The sequence below is a fragment of the Platalea leucorodia genome (assembly GCF_965183815.1).
Source record: "Platalea leucorodia genome assembly, chromosome: Z".
Classification (NCBI taxonomy): domain Eukaryota; kingdom Metazoa; phylum Chordata; class Aves; order Pelecaniformes; family Threskiornithidae; genus Platalea; species Platalea leucorodia.
Genome location: NC_138858.1, coordinates 64594588 through 64609829, shown reverse-complemented (window position 1 = coordinate 64609829; position 15242 = coordinate 64594588). Strand labels below are relative to the sequence as shown.

Below are 15242 nucleotides of genomic sequence, written 5' to 3'. Positions count from 1 at the left end.
CAAAGCAGTGTATTAAGTCTTCTGTAAGTTACAGTATCCAGGCCATTAATTTAGAAGATTTATAGGAAATTAAAAAACGAAACATGCTTTGGGATTTAGCTTGGTGTATACATTTCGTATACCCCAAAATTGGAAGGAGGGAACTGGGAGAGCACACAGGAGAAGTGTTATTCTGGGCTGTCTCTGTTGTTATTCTTTCTTCAGGATTCCCCTACTGGCCACTGTTCTTGCTGGTCTTTCGCTTAGGGTCAAAACTAGATGGAGTGGGGAGACTGGGCTAAACGGATTGTTTTGGTCAGCCCATGACCACGCTGCTTTTCTTCCTCCTCTGTTGCTCCAGTCAGTTGTCAGCATTGGGTATGAAACTACTGAAGGTCTTAACTGTGCAGCCTTTGGTCCTGAATCTTGCTGCCGTGCTGCATGTTCACCTTAGCTTTGTGAGGAGACTTGCTTCTCCATTTTGTTCTGCAGTTGCCATTAGGGGTAGATGCAAATGGTTACTAATTAAACTTTTCATTACCCTATTACACCTGAAGAGCAAATTACAAACTCATATGTAATTAACCGAAAACTCAAATACTATTTTAATTCTCAGGCTTGCTACTGTTGCTTTTCTGTGTATGCATGTTAAGCAAAATAACAAAAGCTACCATTGTAGTGCAGAGGCAAACAAAATGAAGTGGAAAAGGTGCTGGATTGCACTGGGTTTTGAGGTTTGGTTTTCTGGAGGGCTTGTTCAGTTACTTCAATTTCTGTAATGTTTTACACTTTCAGAGTCCATGCACAGAAATTTACTGTTGGACTAAAGTAGTTTGCAGCCATTTTATTGGTTAATGGAACTTTCCATATAATATGCATTTGTTTCTTATTATTGTTCTGAAATAATTGCATTTCTTTTCCTTTCAAGGAGTGTGGTGCTCTGGTAATGAGTATCTTTATGCAATTCATGAATTCAGTCAGAAGTTGGATGAGCATTTATGACAACATTCACAATGTACCTCTTGATTTCTTTTTGTCTTACTCTTCATATGCATGGTAAATATTAACAATGCTTTGCAATGTTCTTTCCATATTAATGAAGAAGAAAAGCAGCATGAGAGCACTTGTAGCACACAAGCTAGATTCATTCTGACTTGTGCAGAAAAGATCAAATTGATCTCTCTGCCTAAAAATTGCATTACATTCAGGTGGTGTGGGGAGGATTCCTCTCCAGGGAAAGTGTTTTCTGTAACTAGCCTCATTCAATCATGTATGCCAGAAGGTAGCTAAAGTTTCTGTTGAGGGTTCTTGCCAGCTAAGGAATTTGGCAGGAGTGTGTTGACTATATACTCAGGCTAGATTAGCTTGTGTTTTCCCCCTCCTCAACACCATGCTCGCTCAGTTTTGGAGGCCAGCAGTCGTGTAAGAGACCTCTTGGAAAAATGTCCCTGCTCCGAGTGCTTACTATCTACTAGTATCCTTTCCTGCAGCAAGGGGATCTGCAGCAGTGGAGCCCATTAGTCTTAAAAGCATGTTTTAGCAAATTTTGCACAGTCACTCAGATAATTTTCTTATACATGTCATGGGATGCTGTAAGTACGTATATAAAAGATGCAACCTGTATAGTATGGATGAGGAGACGAGTGAATTCTTTTAAGAATATAGGTGAGCCAAGGTAGGAGACTACATAGAAGCAGACACTTCAGTGTAACCTGTAGAATAGAAGCTTTAGGAACGATGAAAGAAACAATGGATGAAGATGGGTTTATATGAGAAGTTTTGTACTTAAAATCTAGAAAAACTACTTCCAAGGTCACTTCCTTATGTTGTGTATGGAAGGAGCAGATGACATCCTATTCTGTGAAATTGACAGAAATTGAAGAAGTGATGAACAAGGACTGCTAAAAACCCCTAATGAATAAACTTGCTAATTCATGTGCAGCGTGGAGAGGGAGATGCAAGGAAAAGCGTACTTGTCTCATTTAGGCTTTTTCATCTCTATGTGGTTGTGAGTTTGAGTCATCAGATGGGGAGGAATAAAAAGCAGCAGTAATATCTTCCCCATGAAAAGGCAGAGCCAGCAAAGGATGCTGATGCACAGAAGTCAAAGGCAAGTTCAGGTGTGCAGTAGTCTTGCCATGTTCTGCCGATATACTGCCATATATTAATTCTTACTGTAATGGGAGGTAAAGTCTCGCCAAAAGGTGGGCCACTTGGAGCAATGGAGAATGAGTGTATAATTCTTCATCCATTCTCTCTGCCTTTATCTGCTGTGTGGAATTAACCAAGCGAAATGATTGTAAATGATTTTTTTTTCCCCATTGATTTTTGAATGTTCATGGTTCTGATGTGGAAAGCAGGACTGACAGAAAAACCTGCTGCCCTGAAATGTATACTGAAAATGTGAAGGCAGGTTATTGGGGATAACTGTTGCTGCACCTCAACCAGAGGCTCAGACTTGTGACGCAGAGCCACACAAAAGAAGCGATCAAGTTCACAAAACTGGCAGAGCCTCACAGCTGCTAATCTGCATCTTCATGGTATTTTTAAATAATTAAGCTAAGGTAATTAAATTGCATTTTAACTTGGGCAAGTTGTGGTTTCTGATGTTTCAATAGGAAAGATCCCTCACTGAGCCTGTTTCAGAGTCAGCCTATCACAACAGCAGCCTCCCATTTGATCGTGAGTACAGCTTCTTAAATATAACAAAGGTTCATCAAAACTTCACGGACTCTTTGAAATAAAGAGCAACGATGAGCGCTCTTGATGTTGCCCTCTCATTCCTTTCTCCAGAAGATTCAGAAGACAAAGCTGATTGACAGCAGACTGCCACCCGACTAAACTCTTGAGAAGCAGCAGCCATTCAGCTGACATTTGCTGTATGCATTAAATAGTGTTGTGCTAGGTTTGGAACATGGTGGACATTAATATCATATGCTTTCATAATGTTCCCCTCACAGTGTTAAAAATAAATTACTGCAATGGGAGCATTAGTTTACCACCTGCATTGAAGTAAATGCATTGATCCTGGCACAAGCTTTCCTTCCAGTTTTGTTTAAAATTAATTAGTTTTTTTAACAGAATGATTTACTTGGTGTTCAAGCAGTGGTGCAGTAAGATTTTCAGTGAAGGGGCTGTTCATGCATCTGGATTGTGATGGTGGGCTGTTGGTTACAAAGGGAACTTTTTACTGCAGTGGGAGGCACTTGGGGGACTGAGAAGCGCATGGTAGAATGTGCTGGGAAAGTCATTACAGCTCAAACCAGCTGGTAACTAAGAAACTTAAAAGCTGCAAAGTTATAACTGTTTCAACTTACCAGGCAACTATTTTATAATTTTTTTTTGCAAAAGAAAATGCATCAGGACTCAGTTTGGACAGAAAATCTGCTAGACGCTTCCAGTGATGCTGAGACCAGCCGGAAAGGGAATAATACACAACTTTTCCTCTAGGAGACTTAATACCATTGATTTGTGTCATTGCAATGCAGAGCAATGAAAAATCCCCGCCCTCCGTTAAAGAAATACAGGTACAGAAATGAGGAGCAGTGTTCCCTTCTGGCTACACGTCACATCCCCAGGAGAGCAGGGTAGGAGGACGGCCGCTCGCCATTCTGAATTAGGCACGACAGACACACAGGGCTCTCAGTCCTCACAACTGCACAAGCGTCGTTTTAGTGCTGTGGAGGGGAAGAGCATGCCCTTTTCTTTCCTTCTCTTCAACACATACCTCTATCATTTTACTCCCCTGTTCCTCAGCACGTGGCCATCTGTGTCTGCTATTAGACTGCTAATCCATACAGTAAATATTTTTTTTCTTTTTTCCCCCTTTTTTCCTCTCCTAGGTAGGCTAATGCAGAATTACTAGAGATGGTCACTTTTTATTTGGAATTAGGATTTCTAGAGTACTTGTCATCATTTCCTTTTTGTTTTCATACTCTCTCTGCTGCCCCCCCCCCCCCGCCCCAACTGGTTTCTATGATGAAGAAGTTATCTGAGACTTCTCAAAAGGTGGTTGGTGGTGTACTCAGAGCAGTTGGTCTTCCTCATTGAGCTTGTAGTTTGGAAATCCAGACTGCAGTTGAATTCAACTCCTCTAAGTCTTGAATGAGACTTGATGAACAGGAATTCAGTTGTGAATTTTGTTGTTTCACATGAAAAGAAAAAAAAAGGCAGAAGAAGTAACTCTGGGGGCTTTCTTGTTTGTTTCTTAACTATAAAAACCTTGCGAATGCTTAACAGGAGTCTGCTCATTTTACTAAGTTTAGCCTGTCTTAAATCTGTTGGTTGGTTTGGTTTTTTCTTTTTTTTTCCTCTTGATGGATGTACCTGAATGTTTGAAAGATGCTCTTAGTGTGTAGGAATGAAGAGTGGGTAGCAAGAAATTAATTTTAGCATTTTGATGTGACTGATACAGTAGATTTAGTCCAGCTCTGTTAAAATTATTTTATGTATCTATCTGGCTTAAAGCTGGGCAAAACTTTGTGCTCCCCTACTATTGCTCCTAAAGAGGACATGGCTTAAAATGGAAGAACAGGCATTAGAGTTTTGAAATGCTGGTTAAACAGAGCCTTTGCAATAGCAAAAAAGAAGTTTCTCAGTTTGTTGGGCAGAGGAGAAAAGAAGAGTCTACTCCTGAAGTCCTTCTGTTTTTGAAAAAAAAGTAGCAGTAAGTCATTCTGGAGTCTGGATGCTGTAAGAGCCAGTAAACAGGCTGGGCATTTATTTTTCCTTTGCTTTTTCTGATTGTCAATCTTAATTTTTACTATTTGTACATTTTCAAGAGAATGGAGGCTAAGAAATAGTCCTCATAGCTCATAATTGCCCATCTGAAGCTGGCCTTGATGTTTCAGGCAGAATTGCCTGTTGCTGCAGAACACCGTCTCAGACAGCATTTCCCAGATCAGTGGGTTTCTTTCCCCCTGACTTCTCGAAGTGGGAGTGAATGGTTTTGTGTATCACATGTTCTGCCAGGAAGCCAGGCTTCCAAGGGTAATAATGTTGTTAGTCAGACATTTAGGGGTGATCCACTCTGATAATTCATGGCTGAAGTTTACTAGCCTCATTTTTTCCTAGTGATTATCAAATATTGAGGCTGTCCATTTGAGTCAGCATACGGCTCTTACGCATTGTACAGACTTGCAGTGACTTTAGTTTTCAGTCCATCCTAGAGTTCAGTAATTCTGTTCTGAATCCTCATACTTTGGTTATTTAAGCCAAGCCTGTACTTGCATAATAGTCACACAGGAAGTACTAAGAAATGAAAATATGGTGTGTATCAATGGAAGCATTTATTTAGAAGTGTTTGCTTCATGCTAACAGCTGGAATGTTGTAAGCCTTACATCCTACTCTGTAATGGAGCATTGCTTTGCACTTTTCCTCTCTCTATAGCTCATCTTGCAACATTAATATCAGTTGTTTTGAGCTACTGTAATTGACTAAAAGTTCTTGCTGTGTTTTTCTGACACTCTAGTTATCAGTATATTTGAACATCTAAGTTTCTGAATTTTATAAATCCCATAGCATGGCAAGATGTCCCTTTTTTATTTTTTTTATTTTTTTTTTCCTTTTCCTCCTGGGTAAGTCCTGAGTGGACTTTTCTACACCAGTATCTTTTTTCCATTCCAGAATCTTCCTCCACTTAGCCAGGATCCCAACCATGATTCCCTGGCCTTTCAGCAATTGCTCAGAAAGCAATGATATGTAAAGTCCTTTGGCTGCCCATTCAGGACATTGGTACAGTTATAGTAGAACAGTTGCTGCCTGTGGAGTAGGTCCACGTGATTATTATCTACCACTATTGGATACAGTAGTTGTTTTTGAAGAGATATGGAGAAAATAGGACATGACTGATTTTTTTTTCTCCACAGAAAATTGCTGTGAAAGATAGCTGGGGCATTGAGTAGGGTTTTTTGGTGGTGGTGTTGCTGGTGGGTTTTGGTGGGGTTTTGTTTTATTTTGTTTTTTAACCCTGGAGCATAGTTGTGAGTAAATCTTACAACTTTTTCCTCGTGCACCATTCCCAAAATCCACCCTCAGACTGTAGTCCCTGTAAGTTCTTATGAATTTAAGTTGAGGGTCCTTTCTTTGTTATTTAGCTGCAGGTGCTTATTTTATTCCTAATAAAATAGTAATATGGATGACAAGGCCCATAGGCTAACCTGAGAACATCTCAGACTCCATGTAAAATACAGAAGCTCATATTCATCATAATGAGTAATACTGTGTTCTGATGCTTATTCTTTCCTCCTATAGGAAAATACACATTTTTGTATATTTTGCTGGTCTGAGCACGCACATCCTGTGGTAGAGCTGAACTGCTATCACTGTTTCCCAAAATGAGTTTTCATACAAAGAATGGGACTACACAATAAAATCAAGGCATAGTTGCAGGATGGGTAATCAGTGATTATAAATAGCAACAGGAGAGCTCAAGGGTTACTTGGTATCTTTCATTCCAGTGTCTCAAATATTCATTGTGAACCTTAACTGATGAATTCACAGAGTGCCCTGTGCTATGTATTAGTTATTCCATGTCAGCCATACCCAGAGAGCTTAACTGGCTTGTCTGAGATCATATAGTAATCTAAAATATGAAAGAAAATCTGATGCTTTAATCAGTAGAAAGCACTGTGGAAAATCATGGGAGAGTGTTATCAGTGCAGGCACTGCCTTAGGATCTGTGTTTTACATTTCCCTCCTGTGTTTCCTACTTTATAGTAGAGTTCAGGGTTTTCTCTTGGAACAAGAGTAATCTTCTGTATATATATAATCTTCAAGTAATCTTCTGATAATTTCGCCAAACTACATCTAGTCCAGTTGTGACAACTAATAGTGAACATGCAATTCCAAGAACTGAAAACATTCCTCAGGTTTCAATATAAATACAATAGTAAGCAGGTGAGTAAAGCTGGTCCACCAGGAATTTAGGTGACAAGGCAAGTTTTGATTCCCAAAGTGCAAAAAAGTTTGAATGGTGTAATTCACAATGTTCGTCTCAAAACATTGACGGTTTGACATTCAGGCATTGTGCAGAAAGAGTCCAATTCACAAAACTCCAAAGGCCCAGGAGGCAGACCCAGCAGGAAATTAAGATCTTCAGCATGCTATGCAACTTGTACCTGCCCACTTCAGTGTTTAATGAGAGTGAGATGAAGAAATGCTCTGATTTTCATCCTGAAGTTGAGGAACTGAAGCACAGGATGTTTCCAGATCAGATTAATCGTAACTGAGGTATATTAGGCTGGCATTTATTCACTCTAGCTTCCCACTGTAGTCAGTGGCCTGCTTTGGATCTTGCCCATTTTTCATAGGAAAATTATCCTATAGCAATCACAGGCCAGTACCTTAACTATTAAATCCTGCTGCCAGCTATTTTATTGTATGTCTTTTATAATGTGTTGGAATTCCTTCAATGTCTAAAATATAGGGTGCTAACACAGAATTATATCTGTGTCAATGATCTTAGAAAGTAGTAAGTTCTAGTTCAAAGTTCATTGTGAAAGGATAATCAAAGGCGTGTTGCCCTTCTCTCCTGCAGTCATCAGCAAAGGTAATAATCTTCATTAAAAAGTCTTTCACCAGTGACTTCTGACAGAAGAGAATGGGCATGTGGTCTCACAATATCCTCAGTAAGTTTATTAGTACGGACATACAGAATTTCTTAAGGAGATTTAAAAAAAATCCTTGCTGTGATCTTTTTAAAAATTCTGTTGAATGCAGATTGCCGTAAACAATATAGTTGAAATACTCTAGGGACAGGTCTTGTTGTCATGGGTACTCAAAAATATGTACTGAACATAAAATACAGCTAGGTCTCTGGGCAAAGCTCAACTGATATTAGACTCTCTGGTTTAGTAATGTGGTCTGTCACATGAACAGCATTTGATTGCATTTAATGAATCTCTCTTTGTTAGTAAGACATTCTATATATTTATGTCACTACAGGTTTATCAACCAAGGTTAACATTTTGGGTAAGCCAGAAAACCTTTCCAACCAGCCAAGGGGATGGGGGATTTCCAAAGGTAAAGTTACTTTTGTAATTTCTTTCATCTAATAAACAATTTACTAAGATGAAAGTTTTCTGCAAAAAAACTCAAAACATTGAAAGTTCAATGCATTTTATTTTATGACTGCTTCAAGAGAGTAGCCAGCTCGCATGATTTCATCATGAGTCTCATGGTATTCTGTTTTTCTTAAAGCCTTGGCTCCTTGAGCCAGGCAGTTAAGTGAGGATTTCAGCTTTCATTTTAAAATGATGTTTTTAGCCTTTGGGCTTGCAGAAAACATGGAGTCTTGCTGGCTACATATCAGAAAGAAAACATACTAATTTTCAAGATCTCATATTTCTTAAGTCTGTCTCATGATTTTACAAGCTTGACATCTGAGTTTTGAATGCTTGATTTTGGTAATTCTCTCTTAGCAATACAAATGAAAGAGTCAGTGTTAATGCAGGAGGAGGAAGGAGGTAGTGCTGTTTTTGTTTTGTTAAGTTTTCTGCTTGTGCTTTACCTGGCTTGAGTAAGAAGCATACAAAGCATGGCAGTTTTCATTTGAGTTTGACAAGAAGTACCCCAACATAAATGCAGGAGATGTGGCTTGTCAGACAAGATTCATAAGATCTTGTTCTGTTACCATTGCTGGTTTCATAAATGTGAAACTGGGTATGAAATTTGAGTAGGAAAATAAAACAGTTACTCAGAACCACAGAATGTACATGTTTTATTTTCATATTCCCTTTCATTACTGACTCAAACTCTTGCAAAAAAACTGTCAAGTAAGTAAACGAGAAAGCACATGGAAAATTGTTTTGATTAAGTTTCAATTATTATCTAGACTCCAGCTCCCTGTTAACAAAACTCTGCTATTCCATCTGGATAACACTGTATTTTCCACACTTTTTCTTTGTAAACTTCTAAAATTTATAGCTGGGCTATTTGCAGTCTGCTATTTGCAGACTCATGTGCCAGCATGCCAATCTTTAAATTAACATATATGGAAGTACTGCCATTCGTAACATTCAAAGTATTTCAAAAGTTCAGCTGAGTAGGCTGATAGCAATGCCAGATTACGATGAATGTGCTGTATACGGTTATACTTATATTAAATGAATTTGCTAATTTTATGAATCAGCTGTGTGTTAACTAGATGTTTTTTATGCAAAATTTTAAGTTAGCAGCTTTTAGTAAGTTGTCATTCATCATTAAACAAAGTTGCTCCTGAAACACAGGAATGAAGCTGTGAACTAGGTGCAGCATAGTTAGTAACAATGCTGCATTATATTGGATTTATGAATAGCCATGTTTTTATGCTGTACGTAGCTTAAAAAAAGTTTATCAAAAGAGATAGTTGTTTCTCAACTAGTCAAAAAATATTATACTTTTTTCCTTTAAATTAATTGGATTCCCGCTTTTTAAATATAATGCATTTATTCTATCCTTTATGTAATTCTTTGAAAGATATATGGCATGTGCTTACAAGGACCAGATTTTAGAACTAGCTCCAAATTTTATTTCACAATTGATCTTCAAAAGCAACTTGAATATTAGCTCTACACAATCCTGCTTCCAGCAGAGTATCAGCCTTAACAGAAACTAAGTGTCTTTGGAATCTAAATTTTTTCATCTGTCTTATAAAATTAATCAGGGTAAATTGCTGAAGAAGACTGCAGAAAGCACTCAGTCCTTCAGCTCAACAGTGTTATGTACTCAATGCTACACAGCTCTAACTACTGAAAGAATAAAGTAAAATTAATAGATTTTTTGAAACTCTTATTTTAGATAAAAGTGCTTTTTTTTTGTTTTCATGCAACCAACAAATATAAAAGGATACATTTCTTAAAGACAATTTATTTCCAGACCTAGAAGGGTCATATGGGACTTTTTATCTTATGATTGTATGGCAGAATTTCAGGACCGAGATTGTTTTCACAGCTGAAAAGGAACTGCCCAGCACAATGCTTTTGGAAATTTGCCCAGACCTTTGGTCTGTGTGGTGTGCCTGTTTGCATATGTAAGTTTCTAGTTTTCCTCTCATATCCTGTAATGATACACAAGTAGCAAATTTAGTCAACAAAAAACCAAAAATATTATCACGAGGAGGGAATTTTCTAGAGTCCTGTGAGGAAACATGTTTGTGCAGTCACTAAAATTTAAATGTTATTTTTCCATTCTGAAATTGTCTCTTGCAAAATCCCCAGCTTGGCTCCAGCAAAGGCAAGGTATGTTTCCACTCCTACTTCTTCTCCTGGCTTGCGGAGCCCTTCTGCACATGTGCTGATCGAAGTCTGCTCAGTTTCTCCATTTCTGATGCCCTGAAGGGAGAGGGCACCATTTGCCCTTAGGAAAGGATTTTACTCTGTGTTCAGTCTGAAAACTGCTCCTGGCTGTGTGCAGTGCAGAACCCTGGGGGAGTTCATCTACCCAAAAGCAGAATTTATCCTGTGATAAAGGCAGTGGGAAGGCCATGGGACAGCTTTATTCCCAGCACAAGTAAACGTAGCAAATACAGACATTGCAGTGAAAATTATGGCTCTGAAGAGCCAGGAAAGGAAAATTGCTGAAAATTGCACTTTCTTGGTAGTTGTGAGACTGCCGTGTGTTTAATTCCTAATTCAGAAATTCACAGCTCTCACATCAGAAAAACTGACTTGGAGAACATATAACTTCAATTTCTTAAACAAACTACAAGCAATCTGCTTATATGACAAATGTGTCCCAAGGAATAAAAGCAATAAAACATCTTTACAATTCTGGTCTCTTAAACACAAAAACCACAGATTTTTTTCTGTAGCTTGCAATATATTACTAGCTAAAATTCTTCTTAAGATCCCATAATGGCATAGTATCAGCAAAGTACTTTAAGCACATGCTTAGCCTTTAGGCTTCCTACTGAGGCTTAAATTGAAACATATATTTAAATGCTTTGCTGAACAGACATAGACTTCAGTGAGCGAATGGTTAACTACGGTTAACAAAAACCTATCTGAGGCAGCTGGCTGACACAGCACACCATCTCCATACTTTTCCAGAGACAAGTAATACACTGTACACTATGGTGCCTTTAGAGTGCTCTTTTCAATGAAGTACTATAGGAAAGTCACTTAATACCGTACGCTAGCTGCTTAAGCTGTAAGGTGTTTTTGAGAGGTCTAAGCTGTAAAAGGTTCTCTTAACAATAAGATGATTTTTCATAACTAAGATGCACTTTTATGTTGGAGGCCAAGTGGAAGCATAAAATGGAGCCTGGGGTTTAAAAAAAGCAAGGAAACAAATTAATTTATTGGCAGATAATACCATTAACATTAGTTTCTTGGTTACCCAAGTTGGTACTGAGTTATATTTTCAAAGAGGCTCGGTGCCATCTGTCGATCTGTGGCCATGAGTTTTGCACTCATGATGCTGAGACACCGTGCCTCCTGTGCTTCACATGTGCAAAATAGGTAACAGCTCGGTTTTGGCCATATTTGTATGCCAGAACTACTGCACACACAGCGCCTACAGGTGCAGTTTTAGGCCTGAATTGTCCCAGCTATAATGAAGGGCACCGAAATTGCTTGGTTTGGCAAGAGTGAGAAAAATAATTTTGAGAAGCAGTGTAAGGATGTACAGCTGGCTGTGAGCTGCAGAAAGGGTTGTCACTCCATAGCTTCTTCTCCTGTAACTTTGCTGGGATGATTGGGGTCTCCCCAGCTGCAACAAACGCCCAAATTCCCCAGTGCAGCAGTGGAGGACGGTCGTTGGCTCAACTCTTTTGCATTTTGGCTGCTGGGGCACACTCATTCATCCCCAAGTGAAGAGTTTTCCTTAGATGCTGCAAGGCTTGCCTGGTGGTTAAGTGATCCTTTGCTCTCTGTAGCATTAGCATTTATGCTTGATTAAGCCATGTTTAGTAGATGTTCATTTCTGAACTAAAGGTAGGGAACTACCGAAACCTCAGCACAGCTGATACTCTTTTTTCCTCTTTTTTCCTCTCTGCAGGGAAGTCTCCCCATCTCGAAGGAAGTAAATCGCAAGAAGAAAAGTGAGGCGGAGGAGGCATGCCTGGTTCCAGTGAATGGCTATGGACACCATTTCACCAAAATCAATTACCTCTACTCTTTTTAATCATAATTTCTCCATTTGTATTACATATGGTGTATGGGTTTGATGAGGTCATGGTGTCATATATCGGGAATTGTTTCTGTGTAAATCATCAAGTGTAAGAAGAAACTATGGGACTCTGAGCCTTGCTTTAGAGAATAACAGTGGACAAACGTGTACCATAAAAAATAGTTTTTAACATTCTGACTCAAGCGAAAGCTCTCAGAATTTCACACTGTGAATCCATGTTTACAAACATTACAGGTGGGCCCTCAGGCCTAGTTCTACCACAGCAATGTCTTCCACTACTCAAACTCCACTGCTCACACGCAACCGGTAAACTGCTCTCTCCATTTCCACCATCCCGAACTGCTTCTTGCAGAGGCTGAGAGTCCCCCTTTTTTTTCATTTAGATGTAACAAGCCTAGTAGTTTATTTTCATCGATTGTCTGTATATCTCTATATTTTATCCATGTACTCTTTTGATGTATAGAAGTAGTATGAAACTCATGGTTTCCTTGTGGTAAGTGATTGTGATGCTGCCACGGGATTTGAGACACTGATGAATGGTGCTATTTTGGACTTTAAATATGCTCCTTGGCAAGGTAGCTCTGATGGAGTTATTTTTTATTTCCATGTTCTGAGAAGGTGTTGGTACTTTGTTTTTCTGAATGTTGTTCTTTAGACTGGACTGACTTGTTTACTTGTGTCTTCAGTGTGGCTTTCTTATTCAGTGCCGTAGGTGAGTAACTACTTATAGTGTACAAGTGAAGAACTGATTCCCTATCAGGGTCCACTCACAAACATGCAGTTATAGTGGGAGCAATCACAAAACTGTAATTTACGTAAAATCTCCTTTCTGACTCCTATCCACCTAACAGAGAAAGATGAGCAATAATTTTCCACCAACCTCTCAAAACCTTTTTTGATTTTTGTCTTTTTTTTAAAAGCCTTTTTTTGAAGAAGGGACAGGTTTTAATGTCCTCTTCAAATCCATAAAATAGGGGATATAGTATGAAAAACAAAGCAAATTTCTGGGAGGAGAAGTCCTAAAGGGGAAAGAGTACATTTCCACGCTACCGTCAACATGTGGACTTTACATTTTTGTTCTTGCTCCCAGACTACTATCAATACAAAACAACACAAAACACAAAACTAAACAGTATCATCTACTCATGGAGTGTTGTTGTGTTAGACACAGTCTGAAAGCCCACCTTAATTTTTTATATAACTCTGTCTTTTAGCTCTTCCTTTTACAGGGCAGGCCTTGTTCTGAACTGTTTTAGCTTCTGACTGTTAAATAACAATGCATGCACTGCACTTCCTAGATTTCTTTCCTTTCCCCACCTTCTGTATCCCTTCTCTTGTACATTTTGTTTTCCAATAGATTAGATACGTCTGCTGTGCTGTATATAGAGCAAGAAGTAATATTCAGCAGTTGTGGCATTTATGTATAGTTGCAGTTGTGTACTGCTGAAAACGCAGGCTTTTGTAACAATGTGATCTTTAATAATGCACTACAAGTACCCAATGTATTTTAGCTATTTTAGTAGGATTTGTTCAATAAATATGCAAGCTCTAAGGGTAGCCGTGATGTCTCTGTTTCCTTATTACAATAAGGGGTAGGCTCCTTTTCTGTTTGTTTGCACCTGTGCTTTACGTGACTTCTGGGGTTTTTTTGAGGAATATCTGCTGAAGTAAAAGGTGATTCCTTTTGTTGTCTGCTAAACAATAGCTATTAAGATAACTTAAATACCAGACCTGGATCTGTGAAATGATAGCTGCCGGACAATGGTAGTCATATACTTCGCTTTCAAGAGTGCTGAGTGGCTGGGTCAGACGTGACACTTGATGCCATTTGTAGTAATTCCAGGAGGTGGCTGTGGGGCTGTGCATGGCGAGCACAATATATTTCATTTTCCACCTCTGATAAACCGAATTAAAAGGCCGTTTTCCTAGCGTGTGTAATTTAGTTTAAAAGAGCATTGATACAGTCCTCTCTTTCAAAACAGTTTTATTGGGGGAAAAAGTAATATCTGCATTTGTAAGGTTTAGAACATATATTGGTTTCATTTTAGCATAGAAAACAGATAGAGCTGCATTTTTTAAAAACACAAGCAGTGATCTACCAATTAATGCCAGATGTAGGTCTGCCCCTGAAGTTTTCCAGTCCTGAGACCAAACAAGTGCAATTCCATATGCCCTGACTGCCTATCCCACTGAGTGAATTTACACAGGGAGTGAGCTGGGTTTGATGACTACAGCTGTATCACAGAAAACTGACCACGCACACATGGCACCTGATCCAAACAGCCACCGATCTCACCATAGGAAACACAACAGACAGCACTGTATTTGGACTAGAGCTAGCTCTCTGGTTAGAAAGCAGTTTCATCTATCTGTCATATATGTATAGACAGACAGGCATTATAAATATACACATCTGTATACATATGTAAATGATGAGAAACAGTTAATAGAATTAGAGGAATGATTAATTGATTTTATTTTTTTAATCTGTGGTCCACTGGCTTTGGGAAGTAAGTGAACCATTTCTAAAACAGATATGAAAGGCCTTTAAATCCCAGTCCTGTTGTTAGTAATATTTAAATTTGCTACACAAGAAAAGCTTTTAAAGGTGAAAAATTTAAAAGGGTTCCACACTCATTTGGAACTTGCAGCTGCTGACATAATTGCTTGACCTTGGCACTGGTTTTTAATCTTCACAGCAGCATGTCACATTTTAATAAAGACATAAGGATCTGTGGATTAGGGTCTTTGATCAAATTACAACAACTGAAAACTCATTCTTGAATACCACAAATAACAGATCTTTTTCTTATTAATAAACATGAAGGTCTCCTTACTGTATAAAACAACTTTTAATATGCTAACATTCTAGAGACTGAAATTTGCCAAAGATGACTTCATATGTGTTATGATTAATAGAGGCTTCCTAAACAGGAAAAGGTGACATACACTTTTGCATCAGCAATAGTGGCTGTAGCATGTATGTAGCATCAGCTTCGTAAGATTAAAAAAAATACAGAGTGACCATACCTAAAAAAACCAATGGTATGGTCATTCTAAGGAATGCCCCTAGGACTTCATACATGTCTTTCCTGTAATGCTCCATGAATCATAATTATTAAGACATGTTGTGAAGAAACTATACAGTTTGACT

At 38.6% G+C, this 15242-nt stretch overlaps 1 protein-coding gene across 1 annotated transcript; it reads left to right on the top strand.

The window, feature by feature from the left end:
• Window positions 1-6817: 6817 nt before the first annotated feature.
• Window positions 6818-12082, top strand: NREP (neuronal regeneration related protein; the record flags this gene model as incomplete). Its single annotated transcript, XM_082336218.1, has 3 exons — window positions 6818-6877; window positions 7925-8002; window positions 11957-12082. The coding sequence occupies 3 exons, from the start codon at window positions 6818-6820 to the stop codon at window positions 12080-12082; spliced, it is 264 nt and encodes an 87-aa protein (XP_082192344.1).
• Between the last annotated feature and the right edge of the window lie 3160 nt (window positions 12083-15242).